Source organism: Drosophila elegans, unplaced genomic scaffold, assembly GCF_018152505.1.
Source record: "Drosophila elegans isolate 14027-0461.03 unplaced genomic scaffold, ASM1815250v1 contig_208, whole genome shotgun sequence".
NCBI lineage: Eukaryota > Metazoa > Arthropoda > Insecta > Diptera > Drosophilidae > Drosophila > Drosophila elegans.
The window spans coordinates 16159320-16176867 of NW_024545578.1; the positions used below are offsets into that span (position 1 = coordinate 16159320).

Sequence of the window (17548 nt, forward strand, 5' to 3'; positions counted from 1 at the left end):
GCTGCCACTGCCTCTGCTCTCGTGCTGCTGCTGCTGCTGCTATGCAAATGTGCTTTATTTGTTTCTTTAATTATGAGTGTCAGGTCTGAGAGAGTGCGAACGCACAGATTAAGAGAGATAAACGGCGAAACGTGTGTACACCTACACGCCGAAATTTTAACTTAACTGCCCAGCAACTGCATTCAGTTCGAAATTAACCGTTTTATTTTACAGTCTAACTTCCATAGATCCATTCACGACAATATGGTTTTTGGCTTAAGATTTATTTATTTTAGATTTACTTTCCTAATATAAAGAAGTTAAATCTAGGCTTAGGCATAATTGCCTAAAATTTAAATAAGCTTGTTGCTTAAATATTAATAGTTCATTTAAAAGTATTTTTAAAGCCATAAGAAATACTTAATTGTGTTATCAAAATTTTGCTTCGGTCCATGAATTTTTTTTTATTTTGAATCATGTTATATATAGATTTAAATACTTAGAAAAGTACTCGATAAAGAAGTTCAACTGTAGCCGATTTTCGTTTGTCCACTTCCGTCACTTGAAGTTGAACCCGTGTTGCAATCGCAATGAGGCAAGTGAAGCAACTGAAATCGACTTGCGAAACGCTAAGAATAATCTTACAAGTGAAAAGTGCCGAAGCAGGGGTCGGTTGGATCCAACGCACTCCATTTGGTTAAGTCCAAAAAGTATACAAATGCGTCTTCCCTAATTGAATAATGCTATGGCTGCCCTCCCTTCAAGTCGTTCCAGCTCTTTAAAATTTAAAATTATAATTTAATGGTTTTAAATTGGTCGCTTGGGGTGTAATTTTCGCATTTGAGTTCATTTTAAACAAACTGTTTTGCTGCTGTCAGATTTTCAGATAACGCCGAGGGCGGTATTTAAAATATTGCTATGAAGGAAAAAATAAATTTTGCTTTTAATGTGATATTAAAATGTTTCATAAGTCACTCAAATTGCAATATATTTATTATATTATATTATAATCATTTGTATGATTCTTGAATAATTGAAATACAATTTAAAATAATAACTGTTATGGTTTTAATTAGTTGTTTGTTAAAATATATCAAATAAACATCTAAATATTAAAAAAAATGAATATTTGAACCCTTTGAAGGTCAGAAATGTATTTGTAAAGTCTAGAAAATCATTTATGAAATTAAAAAGATTTTTTAATCAATTTTATACCTATTTCTCCCTTCTTTTCAATAACTTTCTTCCGATAAACTCCTCAAACTACCTACGCATTCACCACGAATAAAACTGAGAGAACTCAAGTCGGGTGTAGACATCGCATATTGTGCCAAGTGGTCACTTCAAAGCGCTTTTGATCGTTTTTGATTTCACATTCAATTTTTTATATCTGCCCTCTTTGTTTCGCTCATTCTCGGCGAAAACTACAAAAAATTGCTTCGATTTTCGAGCATTTTCTGGGAGACAGCATCTTAATTTGAAGATTTATTTCAAGCACCGGAAGCGGAGCAACCTCCTCCACGAAAAAAGAGTTGATTGTCCCGAATCGAAATCGCATATTACGGGCATATAGATATGGGAACATGGACATAATTGCCGCTGATTGTCCACGGTTACTTGCTTAATTTTGCTTTTGCGCTTTCGGGCGAGGGCAATGAAACCGGAGTCAACGGAATCAATCGATTGGGACCGAGGAAATGGCAGAGGTTCAACCCTTGCCAATTACTTTTCTGAAGATACAACAAATCTGAGATGAACTAAGGAAAGTTTCCAAGATCAAACCGTGTTTAGTGACAAGAAAATTATTCTGTTAATTTATACTTGCACTGATAAGTTAGCTAATATATTTTTTGAAGCACTTTATAATTAAGCAAATTATTCTGTATAATCATACTTATCATATTAATGATCTGATACATTTTTTTCCATTTCTAGTGATTTAAGATATATGTGTATCCTTAAAAACGAGGTAATATGTTTTTCAAATAATAAATGTGATATTTTAATAAAAATATGTCTTTTTAAAAAATATTGTTTAATGTTGGAATAAATTTGCATTAATATCCAAAAGATTTACATTATATTCCTCTGTCCATCAAACGTTTTATTGAAATATAAACAAAATTATTTATATTCCTCTTTTAACATAATTTGCGGTAGGAGTTGAAAAAAACACGCATTTCCCTTTCTTTATTATGACTTTAGCATATATCAGTAGCATTGTAGGAGGATTGCAAAAACTGCAAACAAATTCAATAGAAACTATTGATGGAAAAGTTTCCTCTGGGTATGAATTTTGTGTTAAAAACCATGAAATTGTTATTGATGTCTTGACAAACAGACGCACAGGCGGCAACTCCCCGGCAGCCAGTGGCCATCGTCGCATTAGGAACAATGAAAAGCAAAAGTAAATCGAAATCGTAGCAAAGTCGAAGACAGTGCACTGGAGAAATGCTCATCATCGTCGGGAGATGTAGCAGCAACAGCAGCAACATGAACAGCAGCAGCAGCAAACATCGACAGCAGCAATATCGGTGGTGGCATCATTATCATGGCCACGATCATCGACGAGTGGTGAACAATTGAAAAAGTGCTTTTGCTTTGCTCTTGGGGCAACACGTGCCGGGTCTTTTTGGCTTTGGCTGCTATCGATCTCGAGTGCCGGTGTATCTGTCGCTGTCGCTGCTGCTCTGCCACCCGATCTGCCACGCCCCCCGCCCCTGACGTTAGCTCATATGCTCGTACTGCCCTACAAACACACATGCAGGTGCCCAAAAACAGTTGCCGCCGGAGATCTTAAACTTTCATTTATACAATTGTCTTCAAACTGTGCTGTGCAGCGCTTGCCGCTGCTCCGAAATGAAAGTCGGAACAAAATGGATTTGCTTTTGGAATTTTTGTTCAACAGAAGACACACAACACGAAAAAAACGAAAAAAAAAGAAGAGAAAAAAACAACATCATTCTGCTGCTGTTTGTTCATTTTGGGCCACTGTCGGCATTTGGTTTATTGCAGTTTTCTGGCCATGTGCCAAAGGAAAGGCCTCCGAACCTTTTGCCCACTTCTGTCCAATATCTCGTTAAATCTAAATGTGCTTTTCTTTTTTTTCGGGATTTTTTCGGGGATCGCTCTCCATCTCTGTGGCCGATCAACTTTCGCCGCAGAATTTGCAAAAACGGAGAGTTGCCTTTCCATGGTTCTCGGCCCATCTTGGGACCCTATCCCTGTCGGGTCATTGACCAAAGGTTTTGGCAAACAAAAAAAAAACCAAGTACGAAATAACAAACAAAAAATAGCAGCCCAAACTGGTTATTATAATTTTTCGGCTTTCGCAGAATCGCACGCAGCTGCCCGGACAGCGTCCCCCATTAGGTTGGCCCCATTCTCGGGCCGGCGGGTCCAGGAACTGGGCTTGGCCACATGACAGCCTCAGTCCCAGCCCCCGAATAGGTTCTACACTGCTAGAAACACAAGATCCCTACACGGATGGCCCCCTAATTGCTCATCAGTGATGACCAGTTTTTGACCACATAAATATATTTCTTTTAAGCGTCGAGCAGAACTCTTGCTTAGATTTATGCCCACTTTTAAGGATAATTCAAATCAAACAGTTAAATGTTCTGATATTTTTGAATAAGGCCTTCAAATATAATGCAATAAAATCAAAAACAAATTATACTGTTATATTTATATTTATATATATAAATGATCACATTACGATCTTACGATCCTTAAATTTTATTGTTCCATTTCATAGAATAATAACACTTTTTAGCATGCAATTAAATCAAGGACTCAAATAAAACATTTTATGTTAAATTTTAGGTAGTACCAGTATCATCTTTAACTTCTGGATCCTCTGGTAGTTTTATAACTGGAAGTAGTATTCAGACGAGTCATTGAAATAAAAACTTTAAATTATATTTCAAATGCTTACCGTTATACAATAAGATTACATAAATTACAATATTTTAAAATGTATTTCAAGCTATCTACTTTAAAATCTCTTGGCTTGCAGTCAACAACTGACAAATACCTCATTCAGCTTCCAATTAGATCGTTGTCATCACTGCTTAAGATAGGTTAATCGGCTTTGTCGTTTCTTCAGGTGTAACTTGTTTAGGTATTTGGCTTCGTGACAAATATGAATATTTTTTGAGAGCAAAGTGTGGGCCAGCGGAGGGGTGGAGTAAAGTCACGGGCAGCCACATCCACATCTACATCCACATCCCCATTTCCATGCCCATTTCCATCTCCATCTGCGCAGCCTCATCCCCATGCCTACTACCAATCCACATCGGAGCACCGCGAACGCGGAAGTATTTAACGTGTTTGTTTGTCCATGCCAATTCCACGGCTTCTGCCGCATTTTCAGCTCCAGCCTGAGCTCTGAATTCTGGACTGCAGTTGGAGTTTGAGCTGGAGAAGCTGGAGGAGCTTTGGAGCTCTGGAGAAGCGGATTGCGGAATGGCCCAAGTGGTTGGCTCTTTCGTTTGGGTTTGGTGAAAAGTGTTTTGTATGCAAATCATTGAAATTACATATTATGGCCAGTCTTGCAGTAAGTAGCAGTTGGCCTCAAACTCAAGCCAACCCACTGACATGCACCGTGCAACCGGCCAACTTGCAGCACAATCGTTGGCCGGCAATGAAGACCTCAAATGGCCAATGGAGAACGGTCCGGCCGAAAAGGAATTGGCTGTGAACCGAGAACTGAGAACTGAAAACTGGCCACGACAGATCGTAAATTCATTAGGGCAATATTTTCGGGAGGTCTGGCAGCTGCACTCGATGTCTCAGTTGGGAGTCCAAAGAAAAAGCTGAAGAAACGAAAAGGCAACCAAAAACTTGGAACCATTTAAGAACTTTTTCTGCCAGAAAATTTAAGTCTTATTTACAATGTCAGACTGGTTTATGAAACAACAAAAATGAGAACAAATATAGAATTTTAAGAAAAAAAAACAATTCCAACTTAAATTGTTAAAATTAAACCACATAACTACAAAAACCTATAAATAACTACACTATTTCTATAAATTAAAGCTAATCAAGAGAACAAAAAAATACCTTACTTTTTTTGAAAATAGTTTTTAACAAAAAAATATAATGTAATAGTTCCAAAAAAACTCTACTTTAATTTCTTATATCTTCTTTATACTCTTTGTGAAGGCTAACTTACTCCAGTGGCTTCATAAATTGAAGCTCTTAAAGAAAGAATGCCAGATATTGTAACAAAAGTAATACAAGAAACTTACTTAATGAAAAAAAAAATGGCCGGCTTTATTTTATTTGAAATCTTTTATCGCCTTGCTAGCTGTAGAGTGAATTGCCTTCAAAGTTTTTACAACGGCCTTACTTTTGGGTTCCTTGTATTGGCACCCAACTGCATTATCCTTAGAAAGTGCCCCGCTAGCCATTAGGAAATGCCAATCAATTGGAGCACAAATCACAATTTCTCTGCACTCACACGCACATTGCAAGGCAAATGGGGCGTATGAGCAATTTCTAGTGCGAAAAGGAAACGAGGAGCGGTCGTGGGGTTCGGATGGCATACTAAGTCGACTTTAATTAAAATGACAGGCCATTAGAAAACGATTTGCCCAGATGAATATTTTTACGACTTGATTTGGCGCAATTGGAAAATGGAAAACTGCAATTGGGCGACTATGCGGTTTAGCTGGCGGAAAACTGCGCAATTGATGGCCAAAGGGGCGGGACGGGGCTTCCGTTGCGGCGAAACGAAAACTGATCATTAAAATGCACAGTTGAAAACGCAGGTGAAATCTCATCTTGTGGCTCTTGCGGTTTAACAGCCACCAACCATTACATATATAATTCGCCCCAGAACTGTTCCATCGGACGCTTTCTACGGCCGATTGAATAACGTTCGAGATTCATTAGGCCCCACTCTATTTTTTTTTTCCTCATTTTTTTTTTATGTCCGAAGCATACATTAATTGATTTGTTTCGTAACCGAAATTAGGTAATTCGAAAAGCACAGAAGCAGCGAAGAAAACATTTAAACGCTCAAATCTTCTTCGACATTCGGGCATACGTGAAAGTTCATAAACGAAAGCAAAACGTAAGCTAAACATTTTGTTTGTAGCGCACATTGTCATTAAACAAAATGAAGCAGAACAGCGTTTGGGCCATGAAAGGCTTTTAACGCGTCCCAAAAAGGGTGGAGATCGGGGGAACACGCACCAGGTGAGCTGCTGCCGATGTCCGGTGATGATCATTAAATGCCAAAAATGACCAGTGAATGAATGCAGCAGCAGCAGAGTCAAATTATAGCAAAAGCAAAACTAAAACTTTAATGTTTCGAATGCTTCGTTTCGTTTCTCATTTCTCCTCCACGGCCAGCGAGTATATTAAAAGTGAAAACATGTAGCGACTCATTTACAGGCAAGGGACAGCAAAAGTTAAATTGGCATACAAATTACGTATACGTAATTTTAATTGATCATTTTGAGCGATTTAGTTTCTTGATGCCCGCTTTATGTAAGCATTTCTATTCGACTCATCGACCATATCACGGTATTATGCGGTATTATGCTAATTTCGCTGCGCATTTAGAAGGATTAATGAATCCCATTGACAGACGGATGGGGGCGATGAGTAAAAGTTGGCAATATTTTAACACAGATTATCTAATCGGTGTCTTTGAATCACTCAGCGAAACTTTCTTATGTAAATATGGAGATTAATGAAGCGAAAAAGTGAGTGGGTAGAGTTCTTTACAGAAATTATATATAGTAAATTCTTCAAAACGAAAACCGTTCGGACTGAATTAAATAAGCTTTTGTATATATTGGACAGATTTTTAAAGATTTGTTTATTTGATGGGATATACAAACTCTATTAAAAATAAAGACATATAATTTAAAAAATAATATTTAATAACTCACAATTTTTATTTAAATACTATGACAGTATAGAAGAGTGCAGTGAAAAAATTAAGAATAAGGCTGGCACTAAGAAGTTTTTTCATTACAATTTGGTTAAGCAATTACAATTGACATATTTAGGTATCACATTTTTTTATAAAATTCTTTTAAATTACTACATTTTTACATTCAGTAGTCGTAAATAAATTTTGAATACATTTTAGACCACAATTAATAGCCTCCTTTTCACTCACCAGCCAAATCTAGTTTGCCCACCATATACAGCCTTTAGAAAACTTCCTCCTCTTCTCGGCAGATAAAAAGCTGGAAGCAAGTGAAAGTGCCTAAAGACACATTCAATTTCGAATAATTTCGCTATCAATTAATAAAACGCGCATCGTGCATGAATGAGCGAATGCGAATGCGAATACGAGTGTTGTGCTCTGCTATACTGGAAAAGATTAATTGCCGAACACGTTGAGGGGGCATCATTAGCACATCATTACTGTCCACCAGCTGAAAACTGTAATGATTACTTTGGCATTTGAATGGTAAGTTTGGCATTTATCTGCGGTGCGAAAAGTGCCTCGAAAGCGAAGGTTGCCCGGTTCCTCGGTTCCACGGTTCCTTCCTCGCTAAGCCGCACTGATGCTTTCAAAACGCCACGGATCCGCGAAAGAAGGCAACGGCTGCCCTCCAGCACTCGTGGGCCACAACTCTTACCAAAAAGTTGAATTCGCGGAAGATCTCATGCTGCGTAAGCGTTTTAGCGTAAAACGAAGAAAGTGCTGCCTATCTAAAGGCACTGAAAACAAAAAATGTTTTGACTTATTCCTTATTAAAAATACACCGAAACTTTATTTTTAATATCCAAAATGTAATTCATTTTTAATCTGGAATTTTTTTTAAATTTAAGAAATACGGAAAGGATGAATATCAGATCAAATACTTTTGTTTTGGAGCACCCAGCACCTTATTTCTTTCTGTGCACTATTGGATTCTTCTTGGTGTCATTTCCCCTTGGCATGATGCTCAACTATTGCCGGGCTGAGTAATGGAATGATGGAAACGAAAAGCGTATAAAACATCGCGCAAAACTCAAAAATCAATTGGAAATTTTACTTTCGACGACAAAAAGACAGATCTTAAATGGAGGCGGAAGACGCGATGAGTGAGTCTCAAACTGAAATAAAAAACGAGATGGATAATGTGGAACTATTTGCGCTGTCCTATGCTGTATAATTAAATTTCTTTTCAGTTTGATTTTCACCCTTCAAAGTACAAGTCATTCCAAAGACAGAGAAGGGTTTAAGCAAAAACTTCAGGCCTGTCATGGTCGCAATGAATTTGGCATTTGCCATTTGGCTAAGATGCCGAAAACCTGACAGAAATTTATGTTTATAATATTCCACAAAAAGAGGGCTTCTTTCATTAACAAAAGAAATGGGAAAATAATTATACAACTCGTGGGCTATAAATAAACTTTATAAAAAGTCTTTTCCTGTAATCAAGGGTCGCTGCTTGGTAACCAATATTCCCAAACACTTATGAGATTTACATGTAAATTAGTTTGAATTTCCTAAGCTGGTTTTAAACATCTAATATAACAATCCCCATTTTAATGGGAACAGAAACTTTTTAAAATAAATAAATATCTTTAATAGGTATTCCATCGAAAAGAGAGTTTCAGTCATTAACAAAAGAAAATGAGAAATAATTAACCAATTCAAATAAACATATACACAAAATTTTAGCGAAAATGAAACTCTATTATTAAAAAAGGCATTTAAAAAGTAAGCATTAATCTGTAAGCTAAAATTATATTTTTAAAGAGATGCTTAAGTCAAGAGTCCGCTTGTAGCCTGTCTCCTTGCTATTGTCCTGCCTCTGGGCCGTTTTCATCTCCTAACCCATCTCACAACCCATCCAACCCATCTCCCAACCCCAATCGCAATACCATTCCCCGTCCTAGAACCCGAATCGCTTTCAACATTTCCGCTGCAGCTTCAATTACTTTCGAGCCGGTGAAAATTTGCATACAACCAGATGGAACACATGAATTAATATTTGGCTATTGGCCATATTTAGCTGACACAACAATAGACGCAGTCCATGTCTGGCTCTAACCATGTGAAAGCCGAAAGCCAGCCAAGATCGCCGGTTCGAGAGCGCATTAATGATTTCTCACATGGAGTTGGAGCTGCGATGCGAAAACTGGTGGATGCACAACCGAGTTGCGTAGGTCCGATCTTGGCCCTTGGCCCACGGCGTCTTTTGTGGATAGCTCTGGGCCTGGTCAATACATTGACCCAGTGGACAATTGGTATTCAGCGCCGCCAGTTGGCTGCACTTCGTTGGCAAGCTCAGAAGCGAAATGGGAAAAACAAATGCCTTGGCTTTGCTTTCGATTTTGAATGATTTTACATATGTACCCTAAGAAGAGCTGAAAGTCTATTGTGAAAATCGGCAAAAAGTTTATATAACATATAAAAATCATAAATGAAAAAAAGGTCAAAATTCTTAGATGACCCTAAAACCAATCTGCAATATTAACTATGTTAGTGAAAGGCATCAATATTTTTAACTTAAAATTAAAGTTTCTTTTTTTATCTTTCGGTTTCTAGTTAATTTTCTAGTTTAACTGATAGTCTTTTTAATAAATTATTGTGTTTTATTTTTATATTATTTGGCACCTGCAAGGGTATAGAAAAAAATCGTCATGCTGCTAATGATTTGCACTCATTTTCACGTGCTGCATTCGTTTTGAAAGCCATTCGCCAGCTCGGCAAGTTATTGGCAAGGTTTCCTAGTTGACAACGTTAACGCCTTTCACCTGATGGACTGACGAACAATGCTCCAACGTCCGAATTAGACAGGCAGTCAAATTAAAAACCAATCAAATCGATGGGAAGTCAATGATGCCGCGGAAGATGCCAATGTCGATGCCGATGCCGAAGACGAAGACGAAGCAAAAGTCGATGCCTCAGTAGCCCACATCGTCAATGGGGGGCTCAAATCTGGCTGTTTTCGTGGCGACTTAGCATAAATTTGCATAAGCAGTAAAGACCGATACATAACTGTTAACATAATGAAATGAGCGCTTGATAAATAACATCAAAAAGCCTTCTAGAAGACAGAAAGAGAGATGGAGCAGGTGAGTCGAAGATTTCCATTTCATGCATTCTACTCGTAAAAGACATTTGCATCTGGGCTGGGCGAGAAATGAAATATGTGCCATACCAGATCGGCAATGCGATTAAGATATCAACTTGCCTCTATCCCACCCCTTTTTCCCGCCGAACAGTGCCGCTCCACAAAGATAAGAGGTGAGTTGAAAGCGCTTTGAGTATTTGAAGTATTGAGATATGAGACCTGGAGAAATTGACACGAAAACGCAAAAAACAAAGTTGCTGGAATTCTGTGATGACACGGGTTCCATGCTCGGGCGCCATGCTGCGCCAAAGGCTCTCTATATAGAAGTATTGTTAAAATAAATAAGTTTGTTAAAGTTCCTTTAGTAATTAATTAAGAATATAAAATCAGAAAGCTTATATTGAGCTGAAACTATTTATTAATTTATTTGAAATTTAATAAAAGAGGTCCCAAGGCAAAGTGTTTTTAGCACCTTAAATACTCCCGTTCAGCACGCTGCCATCGCTGACTCCATTGAAATGGAAACTGGCCAGGCTTACTGTCTAACTGACCAACTGACTGACTGACAGCCACACATCGTCTTTAGAAATGGCGCACAAAAGACAAGCTGCTGCTGCTGCTGGTGTTGTTTTTGTTGCTGCTGTTCAGCATAGGAGTTGTTTCGTTTTGGTCTGTTTTTTGTTTTTGTTTCGTTTTGTGTGTTAGTGTTTTTTTTTTATGTTGTTTTTTGTTTGACGAAATTGACTTTCTCCATTCAATATAATTAATAGTAATATTCCGGTGCCTTGGCTACACACACGTCTTCAGAATGGTAACAACAATCGGCTGCTTGGAATGTGGACAGGAAGTGATTTGTTATTGCAGGCGTGCATTAGAGATCGAAAGGCGTTTGAAAATCCATCACATCACAGCGAGATCCGCTGCACGTGCACGGCATCTCAGTGGGGGGAATTCTTCGGGTGGCCTCCAGGAATTCGCACCGCACCACGGGGCGTATGGGTAACAAGTGAAAAGTTAGGAATGCCAGCCACTCACCCGGCGGATGAGTGATGTGCGCCAGTATTTACGGGCATTTTTCTATACGCTTTTGAAGATCTGCCACATTTTGTTGTTTATGCAAATTGTCTTCATTCGAGGGCGCTCGCTACTCACTTTCAAAACGAGACAGAAAGCATATTTAGCTAATATTTTAGGATGGCTTCTGCGGCTTTTACTTTTCTCCTTAGCATTCCACCACTGGCTGAAATTAAAAGTAGTCTACCAGACGCTTCTGTTTTGGGCTTTTTATTTTTTTTTTTGCTGTTTTCAGTTTTTTTCTTCGGCCATCTGTTTACATAACGACGAAAATAAAAAAGAAATAGTTTAACAATGCCAACTAACAAATAAGGCAGTTTGGGCACGCACTCCACGAAGCTATCTGCCAGCCGATGTGTGAATGATGTGCCTGGGCAAGAGCAAGTGGCCAACTGGCAACCAGTGGCCATTTCACGTTCATTGACATGGCTAATGGCTAATGGCGAATGGCTGGTGGCTCAGACAGGAGTAGTACAGTGAAGTGGAGTGGTGGTGCAGGGCAGAAACCAAATCAGACACGTCTAAGCCGAGTTTTCGCCGGCACGCGTTTGTTTTACCTGAGAAGACGGGCCGAATATGTTATTTAACGCATTGGCATGCACAAATTAAGACTCGTTATAATTGGAGGTTATATAACACATAAGCGGCGCTTATCTAATGCCACACGGCAAAAGCAAAGAAAGCGGCACAATTAGACGAGTTTTTCTAGCCAGTTTGTGTCAAATAATAGGCCCAAGATCGAGTGATTTTCATGCGTTTTCCGTCGTCGCCGCATTTGAAGTCTTCAGCCGCGTTAAATGAATATGCTCCACGGGTGCGGGCCTAAATGCTATGGGTAAAAGTTAGTTTAAATAAAAGAAAACAAAATAATCGTCAATTGTGAGGAAAGCTAAGCCATAAATAATAACTAAAATGAAATTTATTTATAACTAAGACAAGTATCGCCGAGATGGGTAAATATCCGCAACAAAATAGTTGTTTGTCTACGCTCTTAAAACGTTGAAACTACTTTATATTTATTGCCATTATATTGCATTCATAAAAATACACAGAAAATAAAATTAATGTTAAAAATACAAAAAAAAGAACGCAGACAAAAATAACACATTTAGCAATTTCGAATACTAATATGAGTATTTTTATATTAACACAAAACGTTATTACAAAAATAATCAGTTTTAAAAATAGCATTATATTTTTTCAAAAATAATTTTCATTCCAATCAGTCCCAATAATATGACTTAAAGACTTTAAAAAATACAAGTGCTAATATTAACCATAATAAATTTTGTTTGTTATAACTATGGTATAGGAAGAAGACACACAATTTAAGTGCCCTACTTAATTAAACGTAAATATTTCTAAAAAATTTATAAATATATGTAAAGTTATTAATATTTAAGCTTGGATATTTAGTTGCGAAGCCAATAAAGAAACGTCTTTAAGTACATCATTTGCCAGTTTAAAAATGAATATGGAGATTATTTGTTGGCGGTATGGAGCTGATCACGGGAGGCCGACCTTTACGGAAGAACGTAGCATTCGCGCTTTGACGGCAGCACACTTTCGCACATTAAAAGAGCGGCCTCTACACCGGATTGCAGATTTTTTATTTGCATATTTAAGGCCAGTTGGAGAGCTCGACTAACATTTCACTTTTGGATCACATTTTATGGATTTTCTTTTAGTGGCGTAAAAGAAAACGGTCGCACGCTGCTCTCACAAGTTGGCCGGCGCCCCTGGAGATCTGGCCATTAGTAATTTAAATTCCAGGGTTTTGGCGGTTCATTAAGACGAACCAAAGCTAAATGCTGGAGAACTCCAAATTAAAGCTTAAAGTTGGAAAAAGCTTTTCAAAAACAGCTGATCGGCCAAACATGTTTTTATCTACAAAATTATCTTTCCCACGCGCTCGCCATCAGGCCACTTCTTTCTCTTTATTGTTGTCGTCGCCAAATCACTTATTCGTTGCTTTCGGTTGGGAGTGGTTCGCCCATTTTCGGTCAGCAAATAAATTAGTCTGTGTTCTTACATTCTAAATCCGGCGATTTAAATATTCTGAAAGGTAAGTGAAGCACAAGCACTTGAGAATTATATAAAACGGTCCCAAAGTGACGCCCTACCTACCACCCACTTTAATCTCATCTCGCTCAATTAGTTACTGCATTTATAACGCTGACTTGCATATATCTGAGCGATTAAAAATGGTGAATTTCTTAACCCGTCGTGATATGTAAATGGCAAAATTCGAGCCTTTTTTCTATGCGAATAATTTGCGTTGTTTAAGTTTATGCATAACCCCTGGCCCCAACCTACATATTTAGCGTCGAACTTTCCCCACCGGTCTGTTTTTATATGCAATTTATCTGTCTGCCGCTGTGTTTGTTTTTTTTTTTTGCACCGGTTTGCCTCCCTCCAAAAGAGAGATATAGATAATAAAGAAAAAAAGATGAAAGAAAGGGGTATACATAGATGGGGAGACAGAGACAGACACGTAACCCATTCGGCAGGCTTTTCTCTTCCACCTGATTCTCCAGGTGGTGTCCAAAGTTTAATCTTGAATTTGTGTCGACAGTTTTAATTAAACCTATACAATTACTATGCATATTTGCAATTAGATTGTTCGAGAACATCTCCAGATATTCTGACTAGGGCTCGTACCTCATTGAAACTCAAAGTAGGACCGGCCTAGTGAACAAGAAATATCACTTGTTTGTATTTCTAAAAATAAATCAACTAAAAATATTTTTGGGCTTAATAATTGTTTTTCACATTTTTAACGAGTGTGTAAAAAGTTACTTTTTTAATTTTATTGTACAGTAGGTAAGAAAATTAAAACATGTGCACGTTGTGCAATGCCGTAAATTTTTAAATTACAAAACACTTGCTAACTATTTATTTTTTTACGATAATTATTTTAAAAAGCTATAATGTTTTAAAAAATATGTTCTACGGATTTATACACATTTTTATCCGCAAGAATTTTATATTACTAATCAAATATTTTTATTTAAAAGAACGTTATTTAGAAAGGTTAAATAATCAAATTCAAATTTTAATTTAAAATAAAAATTAAAAAAATTTAATGTTGATAGAATCTAAAGTATTTGTTTCCTCGTCATCGCAAATCTATTTACCAATGCCAAATCTTATCGGCCATAATGGAAAAAAGTGGAAGGGGTGTGTTGGAGTTTGGTATTGAATACACCGTGTTTCGAAGTCTGCCAGATGGGCAGAAACCCCACTTGTGAAATTCATTTGGTGAAAGCATAAATATTGTTTTTTTTTTCGGCAGCCGCCCTCTTTTTTATTTTGAGGGCGTGGCTTAAGCTTATGGCGTGTTCAGCGATCGCGCCACCTCGGTATGTTTATTAGATTGCGGAAGATACAACTGTAGATCTAAAGACCTATTTAAAAAGCTAGACGCTGTCATTATTATACTTGAATAGAAAACTTAAAAAAAGAATCACGCAATTGCGATTAGTTATACAAATGAACGCATTGACTGAGACGATAAGAAACGTAGACGCTTTGAGATTATCAGAGCGAGCCTCCCTCGCAACAACAAATGATTTTGGCGCCTAGGTTCAAAAAGTATCTAAGCTTTGACATGACATTTACCCATCACTGTCGGCTATCGATATCGATACCTAAGATGTACCAGATGTTGAAAAATTTAAGTGAATGGAAGAAAAGATGAAATGTGATCGCCACGCGCAATATTTTATATATGTATATGGAGATGTATTATCAAGTCGGCCCTGAACTTAGAATAAAAGTAGTTAGCCCCCAATAGTGGAAAAGTTTTTGTGGGCTGATAAAAGCAACAGTTGGCAGCGGGAGAGAGCAAACGAGAAAGAGGCATTGACAAATAGAAAGGGAGGAGGTGCCACCCGCAATGCAAAAGCGATTGACAAGTCAGCCGGCGATAACGATTACATGTTTACGAGTACGCCGAGTGTTGATTGTATTCGCTTTTGTTACATTATTAATTAAAACTGTGGCTTTTGAGTGCGCCGGGAGTTGTAGGAGCAGCTTATCAAAGTCCGCGGGCTAAATCTTATCTGTCCAGCCGTTTAGTACGTTGCGATTACGCCGATTGCGCAACAATTTGATTGTAGAGAGAATCTGAAACTGCAGCGAATAACAGCACATTAGAGTTATCAGTTTGAGTTAGGACGCGGGTGACGCTTACAGCTCTTTTGTCCGGAGATTTCTCGCCTTCCCGGGGTTCCAGTGTCAGTTGTATTGTTCCAGATTGGTGACAAACAGTTTCGTCTCTCGTTTCCAGTCGGTTCATTCATAATAAATTCCAAGTTGTAAAATGTTCGCCCTCCGCCGCACCGCCGCCATGATGACGTCGGTCCACCGGCAGAAGCAGTTCACCCAGGCAGTTTTCCGGGCCAATTTCGCCATCAGCGCAGCGGTAGGTTCCCATTGTATCCTCCTCTGTTGCCCTAAATCTCTCTGCTTTTCGAATTTTGGAATAGGGTTGGTCGATATTTTGAGGTTTTTAAGCTTAAACATTATCATACCATTTTGGTTTTTTAAAACCAAATTTAAAAAAAAAAAAACAATATAGGAAATTCTCTTTTCCTCGATTTGCTTATTTTTCATCTATTCCAATCGACCCACCCTATCCCAGCCGGATCAAAGTTCACTTTGTCTTGACCGGCTGTCACTTTATCATCTTCATTTAAGTTTCGCCTGTTTCGCCTCTGTCTAGGAACCCAGTACGCACAAGATATCCATGGATAATGAAAGGAGTTCCATGAGTGTCGCGAGTGAGGTGAATGCCCTTTACACGCCAGATTTCAGACACAAATTCATTTTTCGCCTAGCTAATAAGATCATTGTTTACCACCCTCAAGCACTCATTTGCGGTATGCTCTCCCGAACAGATGGCCCAGAAGATCCCTGCCGGACCCGTGGTGGATGTCCTCGGTGACGAGATGACCCGCATCATCTGGGACTCGATCAAGAATAAGCTGATCCTGCCCTTCCTGGACATTGAGCTGCACACCTACGATCTGGGTATTGAGTACCGCGACAAGACTGAGGACCAGGTGACCATTGACTGCGCCGAGGCCATCAAGAAGTACAATGTGGGCATCAAGTGTGCCACCATCACGCCTGACGAGAAGCGCGTGGAGGAGTTCAAGCTGAAGAAGATGTGGAAGTCGCCCAACGGCACCATCCGTAACATTTTGGGAGGCACCGTCTTCCGTGAGGCCATCATCTGCAAGAATGTTCCCCGTTTGGTCACCGGCTGGCAGAAGCCCATCGTCATCGGCCGCCACGCCCACGCCGATCAATACAAGGCCGTGGACTACGTGGTTCCCGGTCCCGGCAGGCTCACTCTCACCTGGAAGGGTGCTGATGGTCAGGTGATCGACGAAGTGATCAATGACTTCAAGGGCCCCGGCGTCGCCCTGGGCATGTTCAACACGGACGACTCCATCGTGGACTTTGCCCACGCCTCGTTCAAGTTCGCCCTGGACCGCCAGCTGCCGCTGTACATGAGCACCAAGAACACCATTCTGAAGAAGTACGATGGCCGCTTCAAGGACATCTTCGAGGACCTGTACAACAAGCAGTACAAGAAGGAGTACGAGGCGGCGGGCATCTGGTATGAGCACCGCCTCATCGACGACATGGTGGCCTATGCCATGAAGTCGGAGGGTGGCTTCGTGTGGGCCTGCAAGAACTACGACGGTGATGTGCAGTCCGACTCCGTCGCCCAGGGATACGGCTCTCTGGGTCTGATGACCTCCGTCCTGCTCTGCCCCGATGGCAAGACCGTGGAGGCTGAGGCCGCTCACGGAACAGTGACGCGTCACTTCCGCTTCTACCAGCAGGGCAAGGAGACCTCCACCAACCCCATTGCGTCGATCTTCGCCTGGACCCGGGGCTTGCTGCACCGCGCCAAGCTGGACAGCAACGAGCCGCTGAAGCAGTTCGCCGAGACCCTGGAGCAGGTGTGCATCGACACCATCGAGGGCGGCGCCATGACCAAGGATTTGGCCATTTGCATCAAGGGCAGCATTAGTGCCGTGGAGCGCAAGGACTACCAGGAGACGTTCGAGTTCATGGACACGCTGGCCAAGAACCTGGAGGCCGCCCTGGCCAAGAACGCTGCCGCCGCCAAGTGACTAGCCGGCGCACAGTCCGAGCCGCAGGCCTCGCACCTCTAGGGAACCGCTCAGCGAAGCCTCGTCCTCGTCACCATATTCACTATATTTCCATTCGTTTATGTAGATGTGTGTGTGTCCTAGGCTAACAACATGTTTTACTCTGTTTCATTGTCTCTGCGAGACGCAAAAAAACCCCCGATTTCCCCTTAACGTCTAACGGAAAAGAAATTTCAAATAAATGTATTTTTATACCGGACTCGAGAGGTCTTTAACCCAGTCGAGGGTGGGCCTCGTTGCGATGGCCGGTCCACTTGTATGGCTTCC

At 39.8% G+C, this 17548-nt stretch overlaps 1 protein-coding gene across 4 annotated transcripts; it reads left to right on the forward strand.

Annotated features, from left to right (window-relative positions):
- The first annotated feature begins 13025 nt into the window (after positions 1-13025).
- LOC108147515 (isocitrate dehydrogenase [NADP] cytoplasmic) lies at positions 13026-17480 on the forward strand. 4 transcript variants are annotated; one of them, XM_017274094.2, is made up of 4 exons: positions 13057-13155; positions 15382-15516; positions 15817-15879; positions 15962-17480. In XM_017274094.2, the coding sequence occupies exons 2-4, from the start codon at positions 15415-15417 to the stop codon at positions 17240-17242; spliced, it is 1446 nt and encodes a 481-aa protein (XP_017129583.1). In that variant the 5' UTR covers positions 13057-13155; positions 15382-15414; the 3' UTR covers positions 17243-17480. The 4 variants fall into 4 exon arrangements, with proteins under 4 accessions (XP_017129586.1, XP_017129583.1, XP_017129584.1 ...); XM_017274095.2 differs by lacking the exon at positions 13057-13155 and having other exon boundaries at positions 15078-15516; positions 15992-17480; XM_017274097.1 differs by lacking the exons at positions 15382-15516; positions 15817-15879 and having other exon boundaries at positions 13026-13155; positions 15992-17480.
- Positions 17481-17548: the final 68 nt, after the last annotated feature.